Consider the following 26162-nt stretch of genomic DNA (forward strand, 5'->3'; position numbering starts at 1 on the left):
TTCCACAATTCCAGGGACAACAAACTGTGAGTCGCAGAGCAAGACTGTCACAGTAGCAGTGGTCTGGTAGTGAACAGGTTCCACACTTCCCGCTACAGCAAAGTACTACGAAGAGGGTCCCGGAGCAGGTTGTTACTGGTCGATACACCAGTACCGGCACAGCGCTACCCTGTAAGTTACGCGTCGACTTTGGGAGCGTGCCTACTGTCTTGTGACGCCGTCTGAGGCCCCCTGATCCTTTCTTTCACCAGCCGGTTACAGAGGCTCTACCATACTGCATCCGAAGAAAATCACATGTTTTATGTCCCGTTATTAGCGCGCTCCACTCACCAGCTATCGCTCTTCGCAGTGATCACCGGTTAGGTGTCGCGGTTCAACGTGCTCATAATGGTGGATAGACTTCATGGCCGTGACTGTACACAACCGTACGAAATGCCTAACATGTTTGCTACGTCATCTATAGACCGTTCGCGGTTTCGTCTAAATTCTTGGTCAATATAGCAATCATATCCTCCGCTCTTGCCGATGTGGGTCTTCCAGCACTGCTCTGTCCCGAGGCATTTCGTCCTCTCCACACGCATGGAGTTTATAAGAGAATGATTCACTTAATGTCTTTTATATTTGCTCGCAGCTCTTTCAGGTTCAATTTATCTCGTAGGCTACTCTTGAATGTGCACCGTATCAAACTGTCGGCGAACTCTGCGGCCTCAAACATAGTTTTACTTCGAAGTAGACGCTTTGTCTATGTGAATACAGGCAACGTAGCAAGATATTTTACAGTATTTAAGAAGAATAGGAGCAGTATTAGTGGTTGATGATTAATATCGGCTATATACATTTAGGAAGGAAGCAGCAGCCAGGGTGATTAGGTCAGACGCTAGACCAATCGCCTTCGGAACTGAAGTTGGGAGCTTCGATCCCTACACAGTCCCGTGGTATGCGAAGGTGTTCAAATTCGACAGCCTTTCCTCCGTAGATTTACCGGCATGTAAAATAACTCTTGAGATACAACTTCTGGCACCTCAGCGTTTCTGCAAATAGTAAAAGTAGTTTAAAACCAATAGCTTTATTATTGCGTTATAAAATGTCCGATATTCCTATGATTTGGCGGGAGTGATTACAATAGGCTTTCGAGGATAGTAAGGTGACAACGCAGGGGTAGAGGTGAAGTTCGACAAAACCTCTCTTTTTCTTTTTTGCTTGGGCAAAACAAGAAGAAGTCTTACCTCAGTGCCTTGGAAACGCATCAAGGGTAAGAGTTGCGGCGTGATTGGCTCGCTTGACATCATGCCGTATCCTCGTTATCAGTCGTAAAATTGGAAGTACTCCCTGTGAAGTTCCGCGGAGAAGCGGCCTTTCCAGTTACCGGATATTTTGCTTGTCCAGGTTCTCGTAGTTTCGCGGTAATACATGTGTGTTCTCCGTTTTGTGATTCAATTTCGTAGCAAGCTACGTGTTGTCAGCAACATTTGAGTCTTATTTTTCTCCTTAAAAATGCTGAGCACAGGAAAAGTAAGTTACCACCGATATATTGAAGACTTCAGTTAATAGCGTGTCTACTCCTATTATCTCATTGTTTCCGTGTCTTTTTTTCTCGGATCACTTCGTTTTCAAACTGTCTTGTTCTTTATTCCAGAAAGGCAACAACTTGAGGTTAAAGTACTCCTGCAAGTTTCCTGGATGCACAGGAGCGTATTACGCCGGTGGAACTGGCAAGATAAAAAATAGGCATTTTTATAAATTTCCCAAGGAATCAAATAAGGGTACTCTGACGCAATGGAAACGTGTGTGTCGTATAAAGGATGACGTAAACTGTTCTAATTTTTATATTTGTGAAGACCATTTCCTTGAGAAGGACTTTGTTAACCATTCAAGACACAGACTAAATTATGAAGTTGTTCCAAAACATCTCGAGCTGGTCGTTTATAATGGCAGTAAGTGTCAAGTGATAATTTTGTAGAGATTAGAATTTTAAATCCTTCAGAAGTAACTAGTGGTAGCGAAATGGAAGTTGATGAAAATACAGAGTCTAATATAAATGAGGGTCAGTATAATTGTTTGGAGAAGAGAATCTTATAAATCTTATCTTGTATTAAGTGCAGGAGGGGTAGAAATGTTCATTACCACCACTAAAGGGGCCCATAGACGTCCAATATTATTGCGCAATATCGGGGTTTGTGCAATAAAATTGATAATGTGTATTTAATATTGAAGGGTTGTGCAATATATTGTACGAAATCAAGAAAGTTGGAAATATATTGCGCAAATCGCAAAATACTGTGCTGTGTGTTGGCAATATTGTGCAATATCCCGTCCTCCCGCCAGTTGGTATCAAGAAGCGTTGGAGAAGGTATCGTGATGGCAGGCAAAAAGGAGGAGAAAAAGTTTATTTTGGAGTTTATCGAAGTGTACCATGGCCTTCCGGCTCTGTGGGACGTTAAGAGCAAAGCGAGGAGTTCATCATACAATTCACCATTCATGCGCAGAAAGTTTCGAAAATCATTTGGTTCCCATTTTCTCAGTTCATTGAGTAAATTTTCATGAGTGTACTTTTCTCTGTCTAGAAACCACTTTTTGGCTCTTGTGCTTTTTGGCACTTACGCCCACGGCGATAAAAACGCAGCAAAGATCAGTGTCACTCAATATAATCACCAAATAAAATACCGGCATGGTCTGACTATATATTGCAACCCATATTGTACGTCTATGACCGCTTTGCACAATATATTGCACAACTATCAATATTATCTCCACACGATTCTATTTATTGCACAAACTCGATTTTTGTGCAATAATATTGCACGTCTATAGGCAGCTAACAATATATTGTACAATCCATTTTGCGCAATAATATTGCACGTCTATGGGCCCCTTAAGGATTAGCCCGTCTTAAGAAGTATGTTTTCACATATTTTTCAGTAAAGTATCCCATAAAGAAACATTTTCTAATGTAGGCAGCCAAACAAACACTAATGTTACTCGTAGTTGATGCAGTAGCATATCACTTCCAGAATTTATCACAGAGAGACTTCATTACTGTACCAAATAGGGAACTATAATAACTTGTACGTAATTATGTGTGTAATTAGTTTCATTTTTCTGTACTCTTGGTTTATGACTCTCAATTACAGAGTTCTTTGACGTTTCCATCTAACCAGTACTATAGGCTATATGTTGTCAAATTGATGTATTTACATTTAAATTGCAATACTACTTTCGATCTGTGGATCATCCTCAGTTGCTTACACTAACAATTAAAATGGTACATCCACAGTCACTAGAAACCACTTTCTTTGAGTTTGCCATATATTTCAGTTTTAAAATCTAATAACTGTCCATGTTACGTTTCACAAGCAAGTTGAACTAAAACACTCTTCTCGTACTTTTATAAAACCACCGTCTTAAAACCTAGTAACCAGTTTGTTTAATTTCTTACTTTAAAGATTAAAAGAGAACATTCACAATCTTTAGAAACCATTTTCTTTGAGTTATTGTTGTATATTACAGTCTTAAAATCTAATAAAACGTCTGTTTAATTTCACTGACATCTCTATCTGTTGAATGAGGAACCATAAGTCTGTTGGGATTACGTAATTGTGTTGCCTCAAAACACTTTTCTTGGTTTTTTATCAATTCACTATCTTAAAATATAGTAGCCGATTGTTAATTTTTTTCTTATTTTGCTACACGTTAAAATCTCAGTTAAATGGGGCTTTATGAAATTAGTTCTTTCAACTTAATGTTGAAAAGTGGTTTATCAGTTTGTTGTTGTGCTATTGATAGTTAGACCAGGAGGGACCATCTTCAAATAGGAGGTCGGTTTGCATTATGAATGTAGCCTTGGTTGTGTGAAACACCTCCTTGTAGGGTACATGTGTTGTGTGATATTCCCTCGTGTCCTCATGGGCCGATTCTTAGCGGCCTTGTTGCTAGTACCCTAAGTACTCGGTAAAAGGAGGTGCCTGTAGGCATCTGGCTATTTTTTATAATTTCTGTAATCTGTTGGTGCATTTTTAAAACTCTTTTGTGTATATTATATGGGAGTAAACCACATCAGGTGAGTAGTGCATGCAGATACTGCAGCCACATGGTCTGTATGCGTGGGCTTGCAGAGTTACAGCCAGGTCTTTCATGTAGCCTCATGCATGCCAGTACTGTTTGTTTTCTGACAGTATTTCATGCTGTAATCATGTATAAAAACTACAGTGAGTTATTCTTCTGTTATCGTTTTTGTGGATTGCATAGTAAATACCATATTCTAATTGTAATGATTATTTAAAAATGCATTTTTTGATATATCATGTTCAACCGAGCATCTTGGCTGTGTGTGTCAGGTTGTGTAGCTGTCAGCTTGCATTTGGGAGATAGTAGGTTTGAATCCCACTGTTAGAAGCCCTGGAGATGGTTTTCCATGGTTTCCCATTTTCACACCAGGCAAATGCTGGGCTCTACCTTAATTCAGGCCACAGCTGCTTCCTTTCCAATACTAGGCCTTTCCTGTTACATCATCAAGATAAGACCAGTCTGTATCAGTGCAATGTAAAGCAACTTGTGAAATCAGATAAAGTCCAAAAGCACTGTCTTCCTTCCTTCCTTCCTTCCTTCCTTCCTTCCTTCCTTCCTTCACTTCTTTGCTACAATCATCTCTTTCATCATTAAACTATCCGAGTGTATTGCCCTGCATTCTCTTGGAAAGCTGTTCTACTCTCATATCCTTTCTATTACCCCTATTTCTTATCCTGTCCTTTCTTGTCTTTGTTGTAATATTTGATAAATATTCTATCCAACTAGTCTGCCTTTTCCTCAGTGTTCAGGTCTCTGCTGCATATGTTGGCGTGTCCGTATAAATTACAGCTTTACACATACAGATAAATTCCTTCTCACTCTGGTAAAATGTATTTCCTTGTTGGATCCTTTCACTGATTTCCACTGATTTGTCCTGTATCAGTTTGCTTCACAGGCACGTGAAGCTTTCCAAAATTTCAAAGCCTTGTTCTCCAATTTTTACAGTAACTTTCTCCTGTAGTCAGCGTAATTGTGTTGATCTCCAGCATGCTTTTTTTCATTTTATGATTACTGCTGTACCCGCTCAACGTGTCCAAGTTAACCTTGTACTTCATCCTTGTTTGCCCCTTACACTTTCAGCTCTGTGTCTGTAACAATAATGCCTATTTCATTCCTCTTACATTCTGGCCTATCCACAACAGGCCTTTCACAGGGTTTTCTTAAGTCCTTTGTGGGTGTCCGGGGAAAGGCCGGGTGACTCATTTGCCGAGAGATGTATATTGTGTCGTGTCCGGCTGATGTGATCTAATGTGGTAGCAATTAAACATTAAGTCCTGTGTATTCACTGCAGTAGTTCAGTTTAATATGCATGGTGCTGATAGTGTGTTCAGTGTGTTAACTTTGAAATAGGAGCTCTCTTGAAAAGAACTCGAAAAAAAAATCCTTTGTGTCTCTCTGTACGAGCTCATATGTCATTATTTTCTGTCCACAAAGCAAAAAACTCTTAAAACCCACCACTGTCCAACATTTAAGTGGACATGACAGATCGCTAGGGTTCAGTAGTGTAATGTGTTACTTCAGTCCATGAGATTATTACCTGTGGGGGGTACTGAAGGGAAAAGTGTGCGCCAACAACCCTCACACAAGGGAATATTGCACAAGTTATTCCTAATATCACATGGGCTGAGATTCGCCGAATGTCTGTAAATCTGTTTATTACGTGTTGGGTGTGGTTGACAGCTGAGGGACACGATTTTGAACATCAAATATAAAGCCAGGTAGGTTAGACTAATAGTTTCACAAAAAATTGCTGTCTATAAATGTAAATTTTTGCAACGTAGTTAGCTCTTTATACCGCCTAGGTTGCTCCGCCGTGCTCTAAGTGGTGCTGCGACCAAGCTAGAAAAAGGATCCTGTACATTTGGTGCATGTATTTGATCATTTCTTTTCTGAATTCACCTCCAATACATAATTTTATTTATTATTATTTTTGTGTTGCAGCTTCTTGTGAAAACATGGAAGAACCTGTCTTTGTCAAATGTGAGCCAGGCTGGTTGTCGGAGGGAGAAGAGACTTGTGATTTTGTAAGTAAATTTATTTGATGTGTTGCTCACAGTTACATCAATAGCAGCCCTTACGGGGTCACTAGAAAGTAAGAGGTTCAGAACAATTCTCACTGTCAGATCAATAGTATGTGGACACCACTATGTGTCACTTCAGCAGCCGCTGCTGATGGGTCAGTGTTGTTAGTTGGAGGAGGTGTTGTGGCAGTATGCAGTCAGGGTCATTTTCATCCTTCTGAAGCTGTAAAAACAACAACAACAACAAAATTACGGCTGGGCAGGCCATGTATGTTGAAGTTAGAGACTATCAAGCATTAATGGAGATGGTATATGAAAATTGTGTGACATTGACTGATCTATCATCCAAGAATCTCACAGTGCAGTTAATACCGTGACTGTTTGCACAAAGATACAAGGACTGTTGTTAAACACTTGCTCACAAATCACACATACTGCTGGTGAACGCTGAGCACCGCATTCATTGGCATAGAGGGCACTGCTGCTAGTTCATGACGACTTGAGATGCATGATTTAGAACAATGAATCACGGATTGTCAGACTTAGTCTTTGCAGTATGAAATTGGACAGAGACAGGGTGGCGTAGGTGTTCTTGGTGAACGGTACCTGGTCTTTTCAGAGTACTACAGATCATTTATGCAGAGGGATATAAGGACATTTTGACCAGCTTTGTATTTTAGCAGGATTATGATTCTTGCAATAAAGTGGGGTCTGTTCACACTTGGTTTAAGGTAAGCCATGAGAGAAATTTGAAAGTCCTAAACTTTCAAAACTATATATTTAAAATGTATACCAAAGATGCATTATATCAGAAGACTGTATATTATAAATTTTCAATTCAGTAGCTTTATTGGTTCAGAAGATATGGTCAAATTGCTTTAGTTTTATGCATCGCCATAGAAAAAGTCCCTCGTATTGTAAATTTGATTTTCTCAACTCCATATTTTGTCAGCATGCTCACCATACCTGCACTATTTAAAATTTCCCTTCCTTCTAAAATGCTAATGATAGATCATTGTCTAGAATTTTAAAAATTTATGTATGCACTCATAATTTTTTCTAAAATATCAGCAACTTCTTTTTAAAAAGAATAGTAATTTCTTTCCAGAAGAAAACCCTGCGCAATTTCAATTCAACATATATCTGTGAATTAATGTAGCAAGTTTGAACTGCCTATCTCAAAAACTCTAATGCAAGGGACGTTTTGTATACAGGAAGGTACTGAAAATTTGAAGTATGAGAAAACAGTGATTAAAGATCTGCATGCACCACTCACACTAAAATTCTCCTGGTGCATATGTGTGGCCCTTAGATTTCTTTTTCTCCTGCTCTCCTAATGCTCTTCTTCTTTCTCTGGTCCTTACCACTGGTCGAACCTGGCTTCTTGCTACGGTATATCCGACTCTTGTCGCGTTGCACAGAAGACTTGGTATAGCCCTTGCAGAGATTCAAGCTCCACGAAACGTTTAAATCACTGCAGGGACTTTAAAAGTGGCAGTTGCAGTTCAGCGATGCAATATTTCGATAGAAGAAGGCCTGAGGTATTTTATTACATCAAAATCAAAATTTCAAATTTTTTGTCTACTTTCACGAAAATTCACTCGTTGGTTACCTTAAGAACCATAAAGTTTGAGGAGTAGATTGATGAGCCCAGAACCCAGAATTCTGTTGAATATCTCTCAGATGAACTAGAACGGTTACTTATGTACAGGGATGCAGCACTGGATGTGAGCTGTTATTTTGCAGTTTCTCCACATTGTCGCTTTGGCTCCTTTACCGGGCAAGTTGAAGATGCGGTTAGGAGTGCACAGCTGTGAGCTTGCATCCAGAAGAAAAGAAGAATCAAGTTATAAAAGCGTCTTACTGAAAGTAAATTTCAATTTTGTAATGGTAGGAAAAGAAATATCTTATTTTGTCTTGTTTGTGATAACAGTGAAATAGTTCAGTTGTGCAGTTAAAGTTTACCTCTCTGATATTATTAATGCCTAAGAGGAATAGATTGAAATTTTATCATTCATTTTTGAAGCAGTATTCTCCCACCTGGCTACTTATTCGTGCCACCTAGCTGACAAAAATTTCTGGGGAGAACACTGTACTGTGAATTTTTGTCAACCTCCATCAAGATTTAAAAAGTGCTACATTACTGAGGAGATCTCCCTCGGAGATGCTGTGGCTGGGGCTAACCATGTTTACTAAATCTACATGTGATATGGGAAGATGCCTCCGCAACCCCTTTAGCGTGCAACAGTTAGGTCGACGTGCGTTCACTTCAATGTAATGTAGGGTTTTATTTTGATTTAAACTTAATGCAAAGATTTTCCCGACAGTCTACGAACTTAATGTAATCACATATAATTTTCCAAAGTTTATTCCACCTACTCATTGTCTATAAATACATTACAAAATGTTATCAAGGAACTAGTTTTGACCCTATATGGGTTATCATCAGCCTAAATAAGATACACTTTTGATTTGCCGAAGTTCTAAGACAAAATTACATTGTGGAGAGTGAACAGAGTGAACTGTGTGTGTGGTGCGGTAATATAGATATAAAAAGGTGGAGTAGTTGAAATGTTGATAGATAAAATTACGTTGTACTGATCAATAAAACATAAAAAATTCAGGTGTACATATGTTGCATTTAGACTGGAAGAATAGTATCACAATGATTTTGCACATTGATGATTAAAATTGCACATCAAAAGTATAAAATGCCGGTCTGATTATGAAGTCCAGATGCTTCTATTGAATTCTATATTTCAAGTGCATCTTCAGGTAGAAAATTGAATGTTTGCGTGTTGAACATTGGCGCACTCTACATTGTGACGGCAGTAGTACCAGACCTGTAGCTTAGATCCTTTCCAACAGAACAAAGATGGCCTAGGCCACCACAGATCAGTTGGTAGAGCAACCGATGTGAAATCGGGAGGTTGTGGGTTCGGATCCCACTGGTGTCTGGTTGACCATTTTTGTTCTGTACCTAACATCCCTTCAAAACGTACTAAATGTACATAACACGACCTAATAGGTTGAAAGTCGGTTTCGATCAGAACCATGGTGTTGCTCATATAGTGGTACTGATCATATGTACTGTAAAAGCCAACAGTACACTCTAAGTGGGGGGCTGACCACACGGTCCTCCTTTATGCTACTAATCACAAACCTATTTGGTACCTAACACGGTGGTACTGCCCGCAAGTAAATGCGACCCATGCTGTTCCCTGCGTGGTGGTACTAATCATAAGTAGTTTCATGGTTGTAATAGAATCATCGCTTGGTTGCCCCTTTTAGTCACCTCTTACAACAGGCAGGATATACCATGGGTGTATTCTTTGTCTTTGTCCTTCACCCACAGATGGTTGTGTGTTTGGTCCGCAAGTGTTATTTTTTTCCCCTGAAGTCCATTCGCAAGCTGGATAAGTCCCCCTATCCGCCACCTGGGATGCGCCACCTGGGATGCGCCACGTGGGAGTATCACCGCTACTCCAGCGTAGCAAGTGCGTGGCAGTCAGGGAGGAAGCCTGTCTTCTCTTCTATCTGCGCAGCCGAGAGCCTTCCTGAAATGGTGACTGGTTTAGTACAATGCGAAGGATAACCCCTAATAGGCCATAGGATCCGATGATGCAGTGGATATGCCGCACTACAGAGTGACTAATGAAGATAACTTTAAGGCCAAAAGGGTGGGTGGAAAAATGTAGAGAACTGTGCCACCACAAAATACACTGAAGAAGGCAAACGAGGGTATACACTCGTGTGTGCTCACATTTTACAAAGTTCTCATTAAGGGTGAGTACATTAAGTTCGTAGACTGTCAAGGAAATCTTTGCATTAAGTTTAAATCAAAATAAAACCCTACATTACATTGAAGTGAACGCAAGTCGACCTAACTGTTGCACGCTAAAGGGGTTGCGGAGGCATCTTCCCATGTCACATGTAGATTAAGTAAACATGGTTAGATTAATTGAGCTACCCTTTTACGCCAGCCCCAGCCTCAGCATCTCCGACGAAGATCTCCTCAGTAATGTAGCACTTTTAAAATCTTGATGGAGGTTGACAAAAATTCACAGTACAGTGTTCTCCCCAGAAATTTTTGTCAGCTGGGTGGCACGAATAAGTAGCCAGGTGGGAGAATACTGCTTCAAAAATGAATGATCTACTCCTCTCAGGCATTAATAATATCAGAGAGGTCAACTTTAACTGCACAACTGAACTATTTCATTGTTATCACAAACAAGACAAAATAAGATATTTCTTTTCCTACCATTACAAAATTGAAATTTACTTTTAGTAAGATGCTTTTATATCTTAATTCTTCTTTTCTTCTTTGTGGCCCAGTTGTCTGCAGCTGTTACATAATTGAATTCTGTTGAGTCTGGTCCCTCTAGTGAAATCTGCATCAAATTGTTGAGTGTGGTCTGCATCATAAGATTCCTCAAACAGGTTTGAACTCTCTTCAAAGCCAAAAATCCCCTTTCACATTCAGCTGAGCTGAAAAGTATGGACAGTCCAATAGCAGCAGTCTTGCTAAATTTGGAAATGATTCCTGAAGCTCACATGTTGTTGCAAACTTCATCATTATTTGTTTAGGTCTTAACCTAAACTCTCCTTGGAAATTTTTGATGCAACAGACCATTCCATTAGCACTATTGTATTTTATGACAATTTTAGAGTAGAAATAAGAAGCAACTCTGAACTTGACTTTTTACATCTTTAATAGGTTGAAAGTCGGTTTTGATTACAATGCGGTCATGAAAATTGAATATTCATTGACTTGGCCCTTAACGGGTGACTTCAACGCACTCTACAGTTTGATGGCAGTAGTGCCAGACCTGTAGCTTAGGTCCTTTCCAACAGAACAAGGATGGTCCATGGTGAGTTTTGATGCCCTCTCTGTGTCACATCCTTTCTGAACCTACTTCAGGCAAATGAAAAATTGGTGTCTTGTTGAGGCTGAATTTGTAATAAGAATAATTTTTCCTCATTAATCTTCTTCTTCTTCTTCGTCACTTCGAATCACCCATCTTTGGGGTACGTCAGATCAATCACTTCTTAGATGCTTCTGCTCTTTTCTTCTCCCAATAGTTCCTCATTCTAACTGATCTCCTCCTCCTTTCCTCCTCTGATATCTGAATCAGTTTTCTGGTGTTGTTATTAACTTGGAACCTCTTAGTTTTGTCTTTGGTCATGGTTTTGGCTGTACCATTCTTTAACGTGAGTTCAGTAATCTTAAGATATCTCATATCCTTTTCAACTTCCTTAAAACAATTGGGGTTAGCCTTTTTTTTTTAATTTTTTTTTTTTTTTTTATATATATAAAAGAAGTCAAAGATCTGTTTAATTAATCTGTCAGGATTCATTTGGAATATGTGTCCATAGAAATCAATCCTCCTTTTCTTCATGGTATCTGAGAGTCTCTCCGACTTTATGTGGAGGAATTCGTTTTTATAAAAATCTTGTTTGTTATTTTGGAATTTGGGACCCATGATCTTCCTCAATATTTTCCTCTCCTTGATTTCCAATTACATTAATCTTCTGCAATAAACATTACTAAATAATAAGCAGGGACATGGTATATCCAGTTAAATAAATAAATAAATAAATAAATAAATAAATAAATAAATAAATAAATGGTATGTGTAAAGATGATGATAATAATGATAAAATAATAGGCTGTGATAATCACCACTAGACCTGAAAATACAATAAGTTTGCTCTCAGGCAAAAACGCTGTTACTTCTGACCCAGCGTCACTTATAATTAGCTTTAAGCCCCTACCCCTAGGAACTTTCTTGCTTCTTCGGTCATCATTCATCACCCAACACCTACTTCCAGTACCTCTAGGAACTTTCTTGCTTCTTCGACCATCATTCATCACCCAACACCTACTTCCAGTATGGTTCTGATTAATGTGTCTCATCCACGTAATATATAGTTAAAATCCCCTGCTCATGAATTTCCTGCATTTTCTGTAAGAATTTTACCTGCCTAGTTGCAAGGTCACTTTGCTCCATTAAGAATTTCCTTCCATCATTAGAACTGTTCATTTTAAGTTGAACTGATTTTAAAATCCTGTGCATTAGTGTCGTACTTCCATTGTAGCCCGCATCGCCTCGCATTTCATCTGCCAGCTTCTTTTAATTAAAATTTTTTTAGCTATAGGAAATTAGCCTGGTCATTCATAGCAAAAATTTTACCGTGGAGAATACGTTTACTGAAATCATCTGTATTCCAATTGCTTTATGAATACGGTGAGGACTCTTTCCTGGAGACCTTAGAACGATACTTCTGCAGCTCATAAGCAAAGATTTTGCTTGATCATTGTCGCTTTTTCTCAGCCAGAATCAAACAGACTCTGTTTGGAACAGATTGGCATCAACTAACGAAGCCATTGAAGAATGGCATTGAACTAATTGAATGTACATGTGTATATATGTTATTTATGGAGCTTGTACTAAATAAATGTCATCAATATACTAGAGATAGTACTATGAAAGACCGAGCTCGATAGCTGCAGTTGCTTAAGTGCGGCCACTATCCAGTATTCGGGAGATAGTAGGTTCGAACCCCACTGTTGGCAGCCCTTAAAATGGTTTTCCGTTGTTTCCCATTTTCACACCTGGCAAATGCTGGGACTGTACCTTAATTAAGGCGATGGCCGCTTCCTTCCCACTCCTAGCCCTTCCCTGTCCCATTGTCAACACAAGACCTATCTGTGTTGGTGCGACGTAAAGCAGCTAGTACTATGAAAGGCTGCAAAGTTAAGTCGTAGAAACAGAGAGAGAGAAAGAGTGAGTGAGAGAGAGAGTGTGTGTGTGATATGGAAAAAAAGGAGCATGATTATCTTGAGTCGTCTCCAATGCCAGGTTGTAAGAGTTGAACAGTTGGCTATAAAAACTATTGTGGTAAATATTTGTTTGTAAATAGGGGAATTGATCATTGTGGAAAGCTTTACCTGTTAGTCTTAGAGCCTTTCCCATGAAAGGACTCCAATATTCTGTAAATTTCTATGTCGCGGTGGTGTGTTGAAATACTAATCTCTGGTCCTCTCAGTCTGCTGTAAGGTATTGGAAATATTTTAATTATCTCTGTGATGATGTTGCAATTCTATCTCATTCCATTCCATTCCATTCCATTCCATTCCACACCACTCTTAATTCCACTGCAAGCTTTGCAGCTATCGAAGTCAGCCGAACGCAGTCTTCGGTGGAATGTTGGGACCATCACTTGCTCCTAGACCATGGCCTGCCAGCCATTAAGATGTTTCACTTGTCCAAATTTATTGTTAATTGTCATTTATTCTTGTTTTGGTAATGCTTTCTTACTTCGTCAACTGTGTTCTTGTATGAACATAATTCCTTGTAATTTTTTTCATGTTTTTTTTTTATTTTGTTGTTGTGTAATTTATCTTTTAACTTAGTCGTTTCACTACTGTAAGCACATGTTTCCATCAGCTTTTTCGCCCCTACCGGGTGAGTTGGCTGTGTGGTTAGGGCCGTGCAGCTGTGAGCCTGAATCCGGGAGATAGTGGGTTCGAACCCCACTGTCGGCAGCCCTGAACATAGTTTTCCGTGGTTTCCCATTTTCACACCAGGCAAATGCTGGGGCTGTACCATAATTAAGGCCATGGTCACTTCCTTTCCAACCCTAGGCCTTTCCTATTCCATTGTTGCCATAAGACCTATCTGTGTCGGTGCGACGTGAAGCCAGTTGTAAATGCTTTTCCCCCAATTACTATGTATTTGTTAATAATGACATACAGTTCTTCTCGATTCATTGAATTTAATTATTGTTCTAGGAGCAACAAAAAGACGTGACAGACAACTTGCAGGTAAAAATTGAGCCAGATGATATCCTGGCTGTTTCAAATATGGAGGAAGTGAATTTAGAAATAGTCAGAGAGGAACATAACACTGAGGTGAGTTTCTTCTCTGTATCAGATTCTTGTATGGGGAACTGTTCAACTGGTATTTAACTGCGGTATTGGGTGGTGTTATTTCAGCACAATAATTGCCATTAATTTGTTACTTGTAGGTAAGGGTCGGTAGTGAATTTTCTTGATACCAAAACATACCTTATGTATTATTATAATTACTAGCTATCTTCTATCCATCACACCTCTCTTCCTTTTTATCCATCTCTTTTTTTCAATTGTTTTTTACAACAATCTGTCACCTCAAACGAAAAACTATACTCCATAATTTATAAGCTTCATATCCGTATTAATAATTCACACAAATGCAAAGAGGATAAGAACTCCACCTAATCAATACTTATTTATTATTAATAATACAGGACTGGTTTCGACCCTAACGGGTCATCTTCAGCTGGACATACTTATACGCATAATACATCGTACAATTGTAAACATTACCCTATTTAGAAAAGAATGTCTTGTGATGGTAACATGAGTAGGGCATTCGTCAAATTACGCATCTGAGAAAAGTTAATATTCTTAAACTTAAAACTAACTTATAAGTATACATGAGATAAAGCAACATATGCATAGAACACTTTCATGCTAGTGAATGTTCGAGTTTCTTGCATTATTTCTTAATTCTTCAGTTTAAGTGTTTTAATAAGTCCAGTTGTCCACAACTGTGCATTATGTTAAAAAAACTCAGTAGCTTGAATTGTGATATGAGTTACATTTAAAATACCAATATCACATTCACTAGCATGAAAGTGTTTTATGTACATGTTATTATTTTATGAACACTTATATGTTAGTTTTAAATTTTAGTGAAATTGAAGAAGTAAGAAAACAGTGCAAGTCATAAACGTGAACTTTCACAAACATGAAAGTGTTCTATGCATATGTTGCTTTATCTCATGTATACTTATAAGTTAGTTTTAAGTTTAAGAATATTCACTTTTCTCAGATGCGTAATTTGACGAGTGCACTACTCATGTTACCATCACAAGACATTCCTTTCTAAATAGGGTAATGTTTACAATTGTACGATGTATTATGCGTATAAGTATGTCCAGCTGCAGATGACCCGTTAGGGTCGAAACCAGTCCTGTATTATTAATAATAATAATAAATAAGTATTGATTAGGTGGAGTTCTTATCCTCTTTGCATTTGTTTCAAACTACACTCCTACCCATCAAAGAGTAGACTAAAGAAAATAAGTATTTGTAGAAGCTCCGGAGCATGAACAACAAAAAAATAATAGTAAGGGGCAAAAGCATGCGCAGTGCATACATGAAAGAAAGATAAAACATGTCGGCAGGAAACGGTACAAGAGGCTAAGATAAGTGCAAAGGCCGAAAAGAAAATGCACCAACAATGAGTTAAAGAAATAGACTTCAAAACAAGAACAAAATAAAATTCAAACAAAGATATTTCTTCTTGATACCCCACCCATTTACACTCACGTCCATGCACACATACAGTCAGGCAACCAAACAATAAGGGCGAAAAGCAGTCCTGAGTGTCCATCAAGGATTCAAATTCTTCAATAACATGGTCGGTAGAAGGCGGTTCCCAATTATTAGGGTCACGTGTATACATAAACATAAATTTGGCAATGGGATCATCAGGTCTTGTATTCACATCAAAACTCATCCAGATTGCGATTTGTACAGCATGAGTGAAGCCTCACGGTGACACAAAGAGCCCATACAGTATGGATGGGAGGTAGACGCGAAAGAATACACTCACAGAGTAATGAGGACCAGAACATTGAGAATAACATAACCACACCAAGCAAGGAGAATCACGCTTCATTCATACTGTGGGGTAAACAAGGGATATCAACAACCATGGTAACATAAAGAAAAAGGATTTTAAACGATATCATTACCTGAAGTAATATAAACATGCAATCAAAGAGGTGAAGGGTAGTAGAAAATCCATTTGAAACGTTTAAAAATGTTTCGGCACATTAAAAATGCTGCACCTAGACGCCTGGAGTCCATCTTATATCTAGTTAGAAACCGACACATGTTCCTCAAGTGAAAGAGATAAGAAGAAGACATTCTGGTGGAAAGTTAGACCATCTATGACAGAAAACACAAAGACTGCCATCTTTCGTGCAATCACAGAAGTTAAGGGATCATCCCACGTGAAGCAGTAACAAGCCATTTTTGCAAAAACACCCAGCTCGCGATGAAACCGAAACCGAACTGACACAGGGATCAAAAATGGCTCACTTCTCAATTATTTCATCAGTTATCAGGCTTTCCTGTTTTGTGTTTTGTGTTTTTGGCTTTCCCACAATATCTGTTGCTGCTGTTACAACACTTCCCTTCCAAACATTCCACTTATTCTCCATACTTCCTAAGTCTATTGCTGATATTTCTGCCAGAAGTGAATCTGTCTTCTTAAAATCTATAGCAAGGTTTTGATTTCTGGGAGTTTCAGTATTCCATTTTTTCTGTTTTTCCTCTTCAGGTTTAGTTGACATTCACTGAAAACCATGTTGTGGTCACTACCAATATCTGCGCCAGGGCAGCTTCTACCATCCTTCAGCTGTGTCTTAAATCGCTGCTTTACTAAAAGCTTCTTTGAAATCATTTGCCACCACCTGCATTGTCCAAGTATAACGTCTTCGTGCATGGTGTTGAACTAATGTATTTGCAACCACCAGCTAATTTTAAGCTCAGAATTCCAATAAACGGTTTCCTTGATCATTCCGTGTGCCAAGCCCAAATTGACCCACAACCATTCCATCTTTACCCTCTCCAATAACAGCATTCCTGTCTCTGAGGATTATCAGATTCTCATCTCTTTTAACACCTTTGATTAAGTCTGTCGTATCATCATACACTCCTTCCACTTCTTCATCTTCGTGGGCAGTGGTTGGCATGTAGACTTGAATGATCAACGATGTCCCTTGGTTTAGCATCTAATTTCACTAAAATCAGTCTTCCACTTTGCTGAATGTATCCTTTAACTCGGTTACCCATTTCCTTTGTCAGCACCACTCCAACTCCTCCCTCTCCTGGTTTGTCCATTATGGTTCTCGTGTGGATTACTCCGTAATCTCCATTATCACTTCTGCTATTCTTAACATATCTACATTCATCCTTCCAATCTCAAGCTTTAGGTTTTCCAACTTTCCACATTGTAGAGGTGATCGAACATTCCATGTTGCAATGCGTCTCTTACATTGAGCACTTGTAGAAACACACCCCACCCGGAGATCTGATTGCCGGGATAATCCGGAAAATTTTACGAGTACAGGTTTTATGACATGAGCTGCTATTTCTTGGGATTTCCAGAGGATCCTTAATGCAGTGGTTTCCCGTTGCCTTCTGCATTCTATGCCGTTGACGATTCCTTCTTCGTTTATCCACCTTTAGGGGTGATTTCTCACCCCAAGGACAAGAGAGTGCCCTGTACCTCCTCCAGGCTTGAAAGAGGGAGACCACTTAAACCGGTGGTCACTCGGTCGGATGCAGTTTGATGTCATACCCGAGACAGAAACAAATATAGTCACTGAAACAAGCAGCAACCATCACACATCTCAAACAAAATCAAATTTAAAACAGTGTACTTCAAGCAATTTTGTACATACTAAGTTGTAAAAACATATAAATTCATTATTGTTTGTTACACGTTATGAGTCTCATTATGACAGCCGTATTGGAGTACAGAATATAAAAGTTTCAAACAAATTTATTTAAAAACCACCATTCCAATACTTTAAAATCTCTAAGTCTAAGATACAAATACTACATACATGTTAAAATGGGACATGTTTCGCTTAGGCTTTGTAAGCTTCTTCAGCCATTAGGTCAGGGCCCTGAACTGGGTTTCTCATTAAAGTATAATAATACAAGATAAAACAGTCATAAAATCTAGTTTGTGGAAAAAGCAATACTCAAATGCAAATAAAATTCAATAATGAACATGTCATAGTATTATATGTACATGGAATGAATACTAGTGTTCATCTAAAAAAGTACACTTTAGTTATTTGTAGAACGAGACAGTCATAATGATCTGACATACATTTGAATTGTACAGATTGTTTGACATTAATGAAGCGTGGATTAATTAAAAATTGCAAAAAATAAATCTTCGAGCGTTGTTGAATGAGAATCAGGTATGTAGAATACAGTAGAGTTGTTGACTCTTTAATGTAACCAAATTCTTTCTTTCTATTAGCATTAGACAGTGAACTCAATGGCTAAAAGCCAGATATGGTCAATAAAATTATAGGTAAAATCAAACTAAAAGCTGCTTCAAAATTAACTCCCAAAAAAATGAATTTTGCTGCTTTTACCTTTACTGACCCGGCTATATACCGTATAACCAATCCGCTAAAGAAATACGTCTTCAAAATTACGTATAAAACTCGTAACATGAATCGTGATATATTTTTTAACTCTAATACCGTAAATTCAATACACAATAAATTTTCGAATTCCGGAATTTATAGACTCAAATGCGCCCAATGTAACTTTATGTACATAGGACAAACCGGACACAGTTTCAAAACTAGATATTTGGAACATTACAATGCTTCAAAACATAGAAAATATTCCGCCATGAGCAATCATATGAAGGATACCGGCCATAACTTTACCACGATTGAACAAGACCTTCATATTATAAAACACGTCAACAAGAGTAAACTGATGACCGAGTTTGAAAACGCTTAAATTTTTCTAGACCAGCATTATAACATTAATAGTAATCTAAACGATGTTCTTGACACAAATAGCCCATTAATTGAAGAAATTCCCAAATTACTCACAGTCTTCAACATAAATACAAATAATTTCATGAAAATATTTAATTATAAACACATCAGCAATTTTCATAACGCAATAGTAGCCACTCCCAAGTCACCGATTCATGCCACACCCCCTCTACCTACTCCTAATGTCCTCAATGCTCCGCCTACCTCCCCTCTCCTGACTCATTCTCCGCCTTCACAGACACACCCCTACAATACACATAGCAATAGAATAACAACTGCCAGATCGTCTGAAACAACCAACAAGACCAGCCACCTCTCTGTCAACACTAGGGGTAAGCGTTGTTAAACTTCCACTCATTAATAGAATGTTCTCTATGCTTCAAAACTTATTTATTTTCTTACACATTTCAGTTTTCAACACGCGCTACATTGCGAATTCTCCCACATCTAAGGCTTTATTGAACACCCTATTTGTTGAATCTACGCTAGACAGCTCGCGACTACAATCTATTACAAAGATTATTCTAGAAGGAGACTCAACACTTCTATACTGATGCTTCAAGCGCATTTTGACCTTATTACGCAACCACTTGGAGTCAACAACTCTACTGTATTCTACGTACCTGATTCTCATTCAACAATGCTCGAAGATTTATTTTTCGGCATTTTTAATTAATCCACGCTTCATTAATGTCAAACAATGTGTACAATCCAAATGTATGTCAGATCATTATGACTGTCTCGTTCTACAAATAACTAAAGTGTACTTTTTTAGATGAACACTAGTATTCATTCCATGTACATATAATACTATGACATGTTCATTATTGAATTTTATTTGCATTTGAGTATTGCTTTTTCCACAAACTAGATTTTATGACTGTTTTATATTGTATTATTATACTTTAATGAGTAACCCACTTCAGGGCCCTGACCTAGCTTTAGATTAAGTATGGTTGAAGATGCTTACAAAGCCTAAGCGAAACATGTGCCATTTTAACATGTATGTAGTATTTGTATCTTAGACTTAGAGATTTTAAAGTCCTGGAATGTTGGTTTTTAAATAAATTTGTTTAAATGTTTGTTCCGAGCAGAAGAAATATTTTAAAATAACGTAATTCGTGTGGTTTTACAGTGCAAATATGGTGTATTGGTTAGACTGTATGAACCACATTATCAAAAAAGGAGTATACAACTTCTCTGCTAGTTGGCTCTCTCGCATCATTGCTGGGCTCAAAGTTCCATGAAATAAGCTAAAACTTGGTGACAAAAATTATATAAAAGCACCAATTCAAGATGAAGAAAATGGTGAAAACACTCATACCTCCTCCTCAGAAGATGGGGATCATTCACAGACAAAATCATTGGAAAATACTGAACTATAACCATATATAATACTAAAAATAACATAATCACCACTTTCCATATCTTCCAAAGCCTCCTTTATGTAATCACACATATAGATATATAAATAAATACATATCACTTATTGTGAAACCCAGTTGTAATTTTACCATCCACATAACACCCTTGAATCCACTAACTTGATAAGAAACATTTTTGTAGTAATTGTCAATGGACATAAGTAGATAAATGAAAACAAAAGAAAAATAGAGATTTCAACACTGGGCCTAAAAGTGTGAAGCCACTTCACCACTGCGCCAGTTGAAGTTGCTACACTCTAAGATGCGCGTAAAGTACGTCAGAAACTTCCACCATCATTTTCGCTGAAACAGTCGAGTGTCTAGGCATAAGCCAAAACATGTGTTCACTAATTTCGGCCCCTCTTTTGTAGAGCAGAGTTTCTAGGAAATCCACTTGGCAGATTACCCACATCAAACACAATAGCTTTGAATAGCTGCTTTGCTGAGAGTATTCCATTATCTACTATTTACACAGGAGAAGACATAGAACATGCGACTTTACAATAGAAGATATCTCCTTTACTATTTATGAAATGTTGAAAGACATAAACCACAATTGTGTCTAGTGCCCACAAACTTGTTCTGCAGGTTATCTTAACGCTGTACATCTTAATTCACTTCCAACTTTATATAGACGTAAAGAATGTCACTGCACGGCCAAAATCCAGAAGATTATTACCATGTCTACCAATATGGGCCTTGAAGGTGTCGGAAGTCCGCTTCTTTGCAGTCGATGTGCTGTGTTGTCTGAATTAGTGTGGCAGCTTCTTCTTCTGGACCAGGGCAAGCATCATGCAGCTGCTGTCAGAGATTCTTCTCTCCTCACATCCCTTCTTATAATCACTGTAGATGTGACCGAAAAAGCCTGCATTCTTGTGTTTTACAAGAGTTCACATCATTTCCCAGTACAACAGAGTACCTTTTTGTAAATGATGTGACCTACCTGTGGATTCTGCGACACATACACCTGCAGTCGGTGTATTGATGAAGCACCGGTAATACAATTGGTGAGAAATAAGCACAGATCCTTTCTCATAGCAAAGCTGAGTATCTCTCTGGATATGTCTCTTGATTGGGGAATCTATCAAAACCTACACCTCCTTCCTTTAATGTTTTCATATTGCTTGCATGGTTGCAACCATATACAACACAGTAAACCATGTTTCCACTTAGGTATCATTTACGGTAGTTAAATATGCTGAACTCTGAACAAACAGTTGCAATGTCTAGTTCTGATGACACACAAAAGGCGGCTCGTCAGCAGTGATGTCATTGTAATCTATCAGTTTCATGTCCGTATTGATACTTGGTATTCACAATCACAAAAAATGGGTACTGTCCACATAATCAATACTTTATTATGTCTTGTTACTATGCATGCTCTATGAGGTACTCTCTATCTTTGCTCAGGAAATGCTGCCTGCAGCTCGCAGTAAAGTCCTCCCTGAGTGGTGTTCCATCACATGAGTAAGTAATCAATATTGTGAAATAATATGCTTGTTATGATTTGGTTCATTATGCATAGTAACAAGACATAATAAAGTATTGATTAGGTGGACAGTACCCATTCTTTGTGATTGTGAACAGTGATGTCACTTGCTGAAGCACTGTGGTTGTTTTGTTCTTATATCTTCTAAATGTTTTTTAATACGTTGATTAAAATTTCATATTGCATTCAGTGAGTTAAGAAAATAATACTAGGCCTTTAATGCCACGGTCACTTCCTTCCAGTCCTAGCCCTTTCCTATCCCATTGATGCTGTAAGATCTGTCGATGTTGGTGCATTCTAAAGCCCTTAGCAAAAGGTAGAAAAATCAATGAGGAAAAGATGGTTTCTTATTTATCAAGACATATTTGAACTAAAACTTGAACTAATACAAAGTCTGTTTTGGAATCCAAACTGACTTTCTTCTATTCTCTCAATAATCAATAGTAGAGATTTCTTAAAAATGGAATGGCAGCACAGTTATTTAATATTTGAGGTCATTTTTATATGTTGTATTAAAACTCATATTAATCATATAGTTTCAAATGTTCTATGAGGTACTCTTTATCTTTGCTCAGGAAATGCCGCCTGCAGCTCGCAGTGAAGAGTCCTCCCTGAGTGGTGTTCCAACACATGAGTAAGTAATCAATATTGTGAAATAATATGCTTGTTATGATTTGGTTTATTATTATTATTATTATTATTATTATTATTATTATTATTATTATTATTATTATTATAAGGCATCAAGTAATTGAAAAGTATTACAAGAGGAATACTATTTCTGTAATTAATTGCCAGAAGGTGCACAAATATACAAACACATATTTAATAGATATTCTTACTGTTCATGCAATTGTTGTTGGGTGCTGGCATTATGGGATAGTTGGGATAGGTTAGACATGACAGTAATTCTTTGTCATTCATATTTGCAGTACTGCCAACAAAAGAGAGTCAGCCAAATCAGGAAAAGTAGTAAATTAAGCTCATGTAAAGTAAACATATGTATTATGTACATCATGTCCGGGTTGAAGGTATAATAATATAAAATTTAATAACTTGAGAAAAGTTGAGATATTCATTGGCAGTTTATTTCTATAAATAGGTTAACTCAAAATGTTCTTTTACACATGAATACACCTCGATATGTGCACCATTGGTGGCACGACAGACGTCTAATCTGTATTCCACTTCTCTCCAAGTTTTCTGCAGCACTGCAGGCGTAACATTCGCGATAGCTGCACGAATGCAATGGCACAGATCTGGTAGATCACGAACTGGCGTCTGGTACACTTGATTATTGACAAACCCCTACAGAAAAAAATCAAATGGCATAATGTCGGGGCTTCTAGGAAGCCAAGCAATCGATGGACTACCTCTCCCAATCCAGTGATCTGGGAAATCACAATTCAAGAAATCCCTCCCAACTTCCGCATAATGCACCACCTTGCTGAAAGATAACGTCACGAAGGAGTTGTGGCACAATGTACAGCTCCAACATGTCTAGGTAAAATGTTCCATTAACTGAGGGCCTCTTAAAGAATGGGCCTATAACCTTGTCCTTCATCAATCCATACCACACATTCACTTTCCGAGTGTCCCGTTCGTACTCTATTACTACATGGGGCGGGGGGTGTCAGTTCCCTAAATGCGGCATTTGTGTTCGTTTACCATGCCAGAAGTATGGAATGTAGCCTCATCCGAGAAACAGACTGAATCAAAGAATGCCTCGTTTCTATCAATTTTTGAGAGAATTGTCTCCAAAAATGCCTTCCTTCACAGCCTGTCCTGAGGTTTGATTTTGTGATAAAACTGCAGTTTGTACACCTGTAGGTGCAACCTTTTATGGTTGACATCATGTACTGTCGCACTAGGTAACTATAACTGCCTACTTGCTTGTCCGATTGACTCTGGGACTCCCAGATTAATTCAACAATTGTCTCTGGAACTGCATGCTTGGCATGGTGGCCCGACATCGACTTCAAACTCCTGGATTCCCAAAGGCACCTGTCCCATTTGTTGATTGTTACATAAGTGAGAACATTATCAGTACAGTCCATACTCATACCGAAATCTATGTTGTACCAGTGTAACAGACTTTAGCTCCGTGAGAGACATCTTCTGCTGTGGACTCCACGTGGCTACTGGCGCGTGCGTTTCTTCTGAACAACGCAGTTATGCGCATGCACATGGGGTACCACCTGCCCCAAGTAAAGATGAGTTAACCTACTTGTAGAAACAAACCTCCAAGAAATATCTCCATTATTTCTCAAGTTAGTAAATTTTATATTATTATACCTTTAACCCAGACATCCTGTATATGAGGCATTAAACTGTATGGTCCCAAGAAACATCGGAGTAAGGTGTCAAAAATGAAGGACACTGCCAATGATTGTAAGTTTTACTGAACATCTCAAAAGATGAGATTTGCTAATTGTTTACAGATCTGTTTATAAAGTAGCAAATGTTCAGGAGAACTGATGGACACCACTAGAGTTCATGGCTTATACCATTTAAAAATCAGAGATTTAGTGTTTTGATTTTCAAATTTAGCGTTTTGTAGCATCTAAACTTCTCAAATTTAGTGTTTTAGTGTTTTGTAGCAAATTGGTTAAGAATAGGCATAATTTGCTAAATTGCACACACAACAGTTGGGAGTAAAATCATAGTGTTTAATCACACATTGCTTGTCATGCAGTTTCGAATTCACTATGGAAAATAAGACAAATATCAACATAAGACTGCAAGAAGTATTAACGAACACACGAATATGCCTATTTACAAATTTACAAACAATTTCAAAGTGAAAAATACTCTTCTGAATGTATTTATTTATCACAGCACAACACACTTACGAAAGAAGAGGAATTTCAATGATGATTGAAGTACAACATGCCAGTTGTTTGAACAGTGTCCTCCTTCATTCGAGACCGCCTATCAGTTGCCGTTATGTTGTACTTGCTAAAAATAACTCTACATCGACACTGTTCCTGGAGGCCCAAATACACAGCAGTGCTGCTGAGCAAACATTTTTTTCTTCAAGTCTTTGATAGCAAAGTCGGCACATCAATATAGGCCTATCTGTGACTCACGGCTGCTCTTTGATCGTCTACCCCTGGCTACCAGACAGTAAAATAAATCGCTACCGTACTTTAAAACAGAACTACTACTCAACACCAATGTCAAGAATAACCGACTATGATCAAGGGTCAACACAAAGAGAATGAACGTGTGTGCTTGAAAGTGTATTTGCTGTTTGATTGATTGTTCTTTACAGTGCTCTTTGGGCAGTGAAAGATATTCCACACATTGAATAATTTAACCCTTTGGCCTACAATTACTTGTGAAAGGAAATATTCTCTTACATATATTTTTTTTGTCAATTTAACATAAATTTGACTAATCTCCATTATTTCTCAAGTTATTCAATTTCATATTATTATACCTTTAACTCAGACGTCCTGTATATGAGCAAAGTGAGCTTTTAGCTCATCTGTAGTAACAGGAAACCAATGTTGTTCGTAAATATTACTGGTTTCAGGGTAAGCGGATAAATTAGCAAGAAATGTAGAGGCATAGGCATTGGTTTCCTTAGTAATGTGATCCCAGAACTGTGGGGTTAGAAATTCATTTCCTATATCCATTTCTTTCGGATTATTTCCCAACCCCTCCTCACTATAGAGTGAATTTCAGAAACAGGTTTGCATGTTACAGAAACAGGCTTATTGTCAACAAGATCCTATTTCCAAGTATCATTTTACTAGACTTCTCTTTTTTGCATTCTGGTTTTGTCACGTAGTTTCAATTGGCACTATCATCTCGGAACTGAAATCAGAATCACTTTCATCACTGTCAGTTGCAGAAGAAGTAGTATTTTCACTTTCCAGAGAATCTTTTCCACTTTCAACATAAATATTTTAAGGCCAGTTATGAATAACCTCATCCATGCCACGCTTGGATGTCGCCATGATTGTTTACAACGAGGGGCAAACTGAGGTGCTTTTTATTTTACGTATTTCAGCTCACAGTTACAATTTACACAGAGAAAATAGCTTCAGGTATCACCTGACATCAATTGGGTAGGCTGCAAAGCATACAGAAAAATCTCTTTGACCAGCTAACCCATTATAATGAACTTCCGTGCACCAGGACGGAAGTGTCCGTCAAAGTATGTTACTGCCTTACGATCGCATGGGCGCCATAATAATTCTTTCTCCTGAAATAAATAACAACATATATCTTATTTTTAAGGAAAATGCATCGTTCTTAAAAAGATACGGTATATGTTTATTTTGTATAAAACCGAGTTTTGCATCTATTTCGCATAGATTGTATAATTTCATATCTTGAACCAATTTCACATTTTATCGCTAATTCAAAATTGCTAGAAACCGCTCATATGGGTCCTATATGATGAAGGCACATACACCGACAAAATTTCAACATATTTTGCATTTATCGCAAATGCTAAACATCACAAACTCTAGACATCACTTAAGAGCATTTCCTCTA

At 38.0% G+C, this 26162-nt stretch overlaps 1 protein-coding gene across 1 annotated transcript in view; it reads left to right on the forward strand.

The window, feature by feature from the left end:
- Positions 1-1806: 1806 nt before the first annotated feature.
- Positions 1807-26162, forward strand: part of LOC136881885 (uncharacterized) — a 44964-nt gene continuing 20608 nt past the window's right edge. Inside the window, exons 1-4 of the mRNA XM_068229377.1 lie at positions 1807-1934; positions 6007-6089; positions 13882-14001; positions 22229-22287. Coding sequence (XP_068085478.1) covers positions 6021-6089; positions 13882-14001; positions 22229-22287 — 248 coding nt within the window. The 5' untranslated portion in view covers positions 1807-1934; positions 6007-6020. The remainder of the gene's footprint in view (positions 1935-6006; positions 6090-13881; positions 14002-22228; positions 22288-26162) is intronic.

This window comes from Anabrus simplex, chromosome 10 (genome assembly GCF_040414725.1).
Source record: "Anabrus simplex isolate iqAnaSimp1 chromosome 10, ASM4041472v1, whole genome shotgun sequence".
Taxonomy (NCBI): domain Eukaryota; kingdom Metazoa; phylum Arthropoda; class Insecta; order Orthoptera; family Tettigoniidae; genus Anabrus; species Anabrus simplex.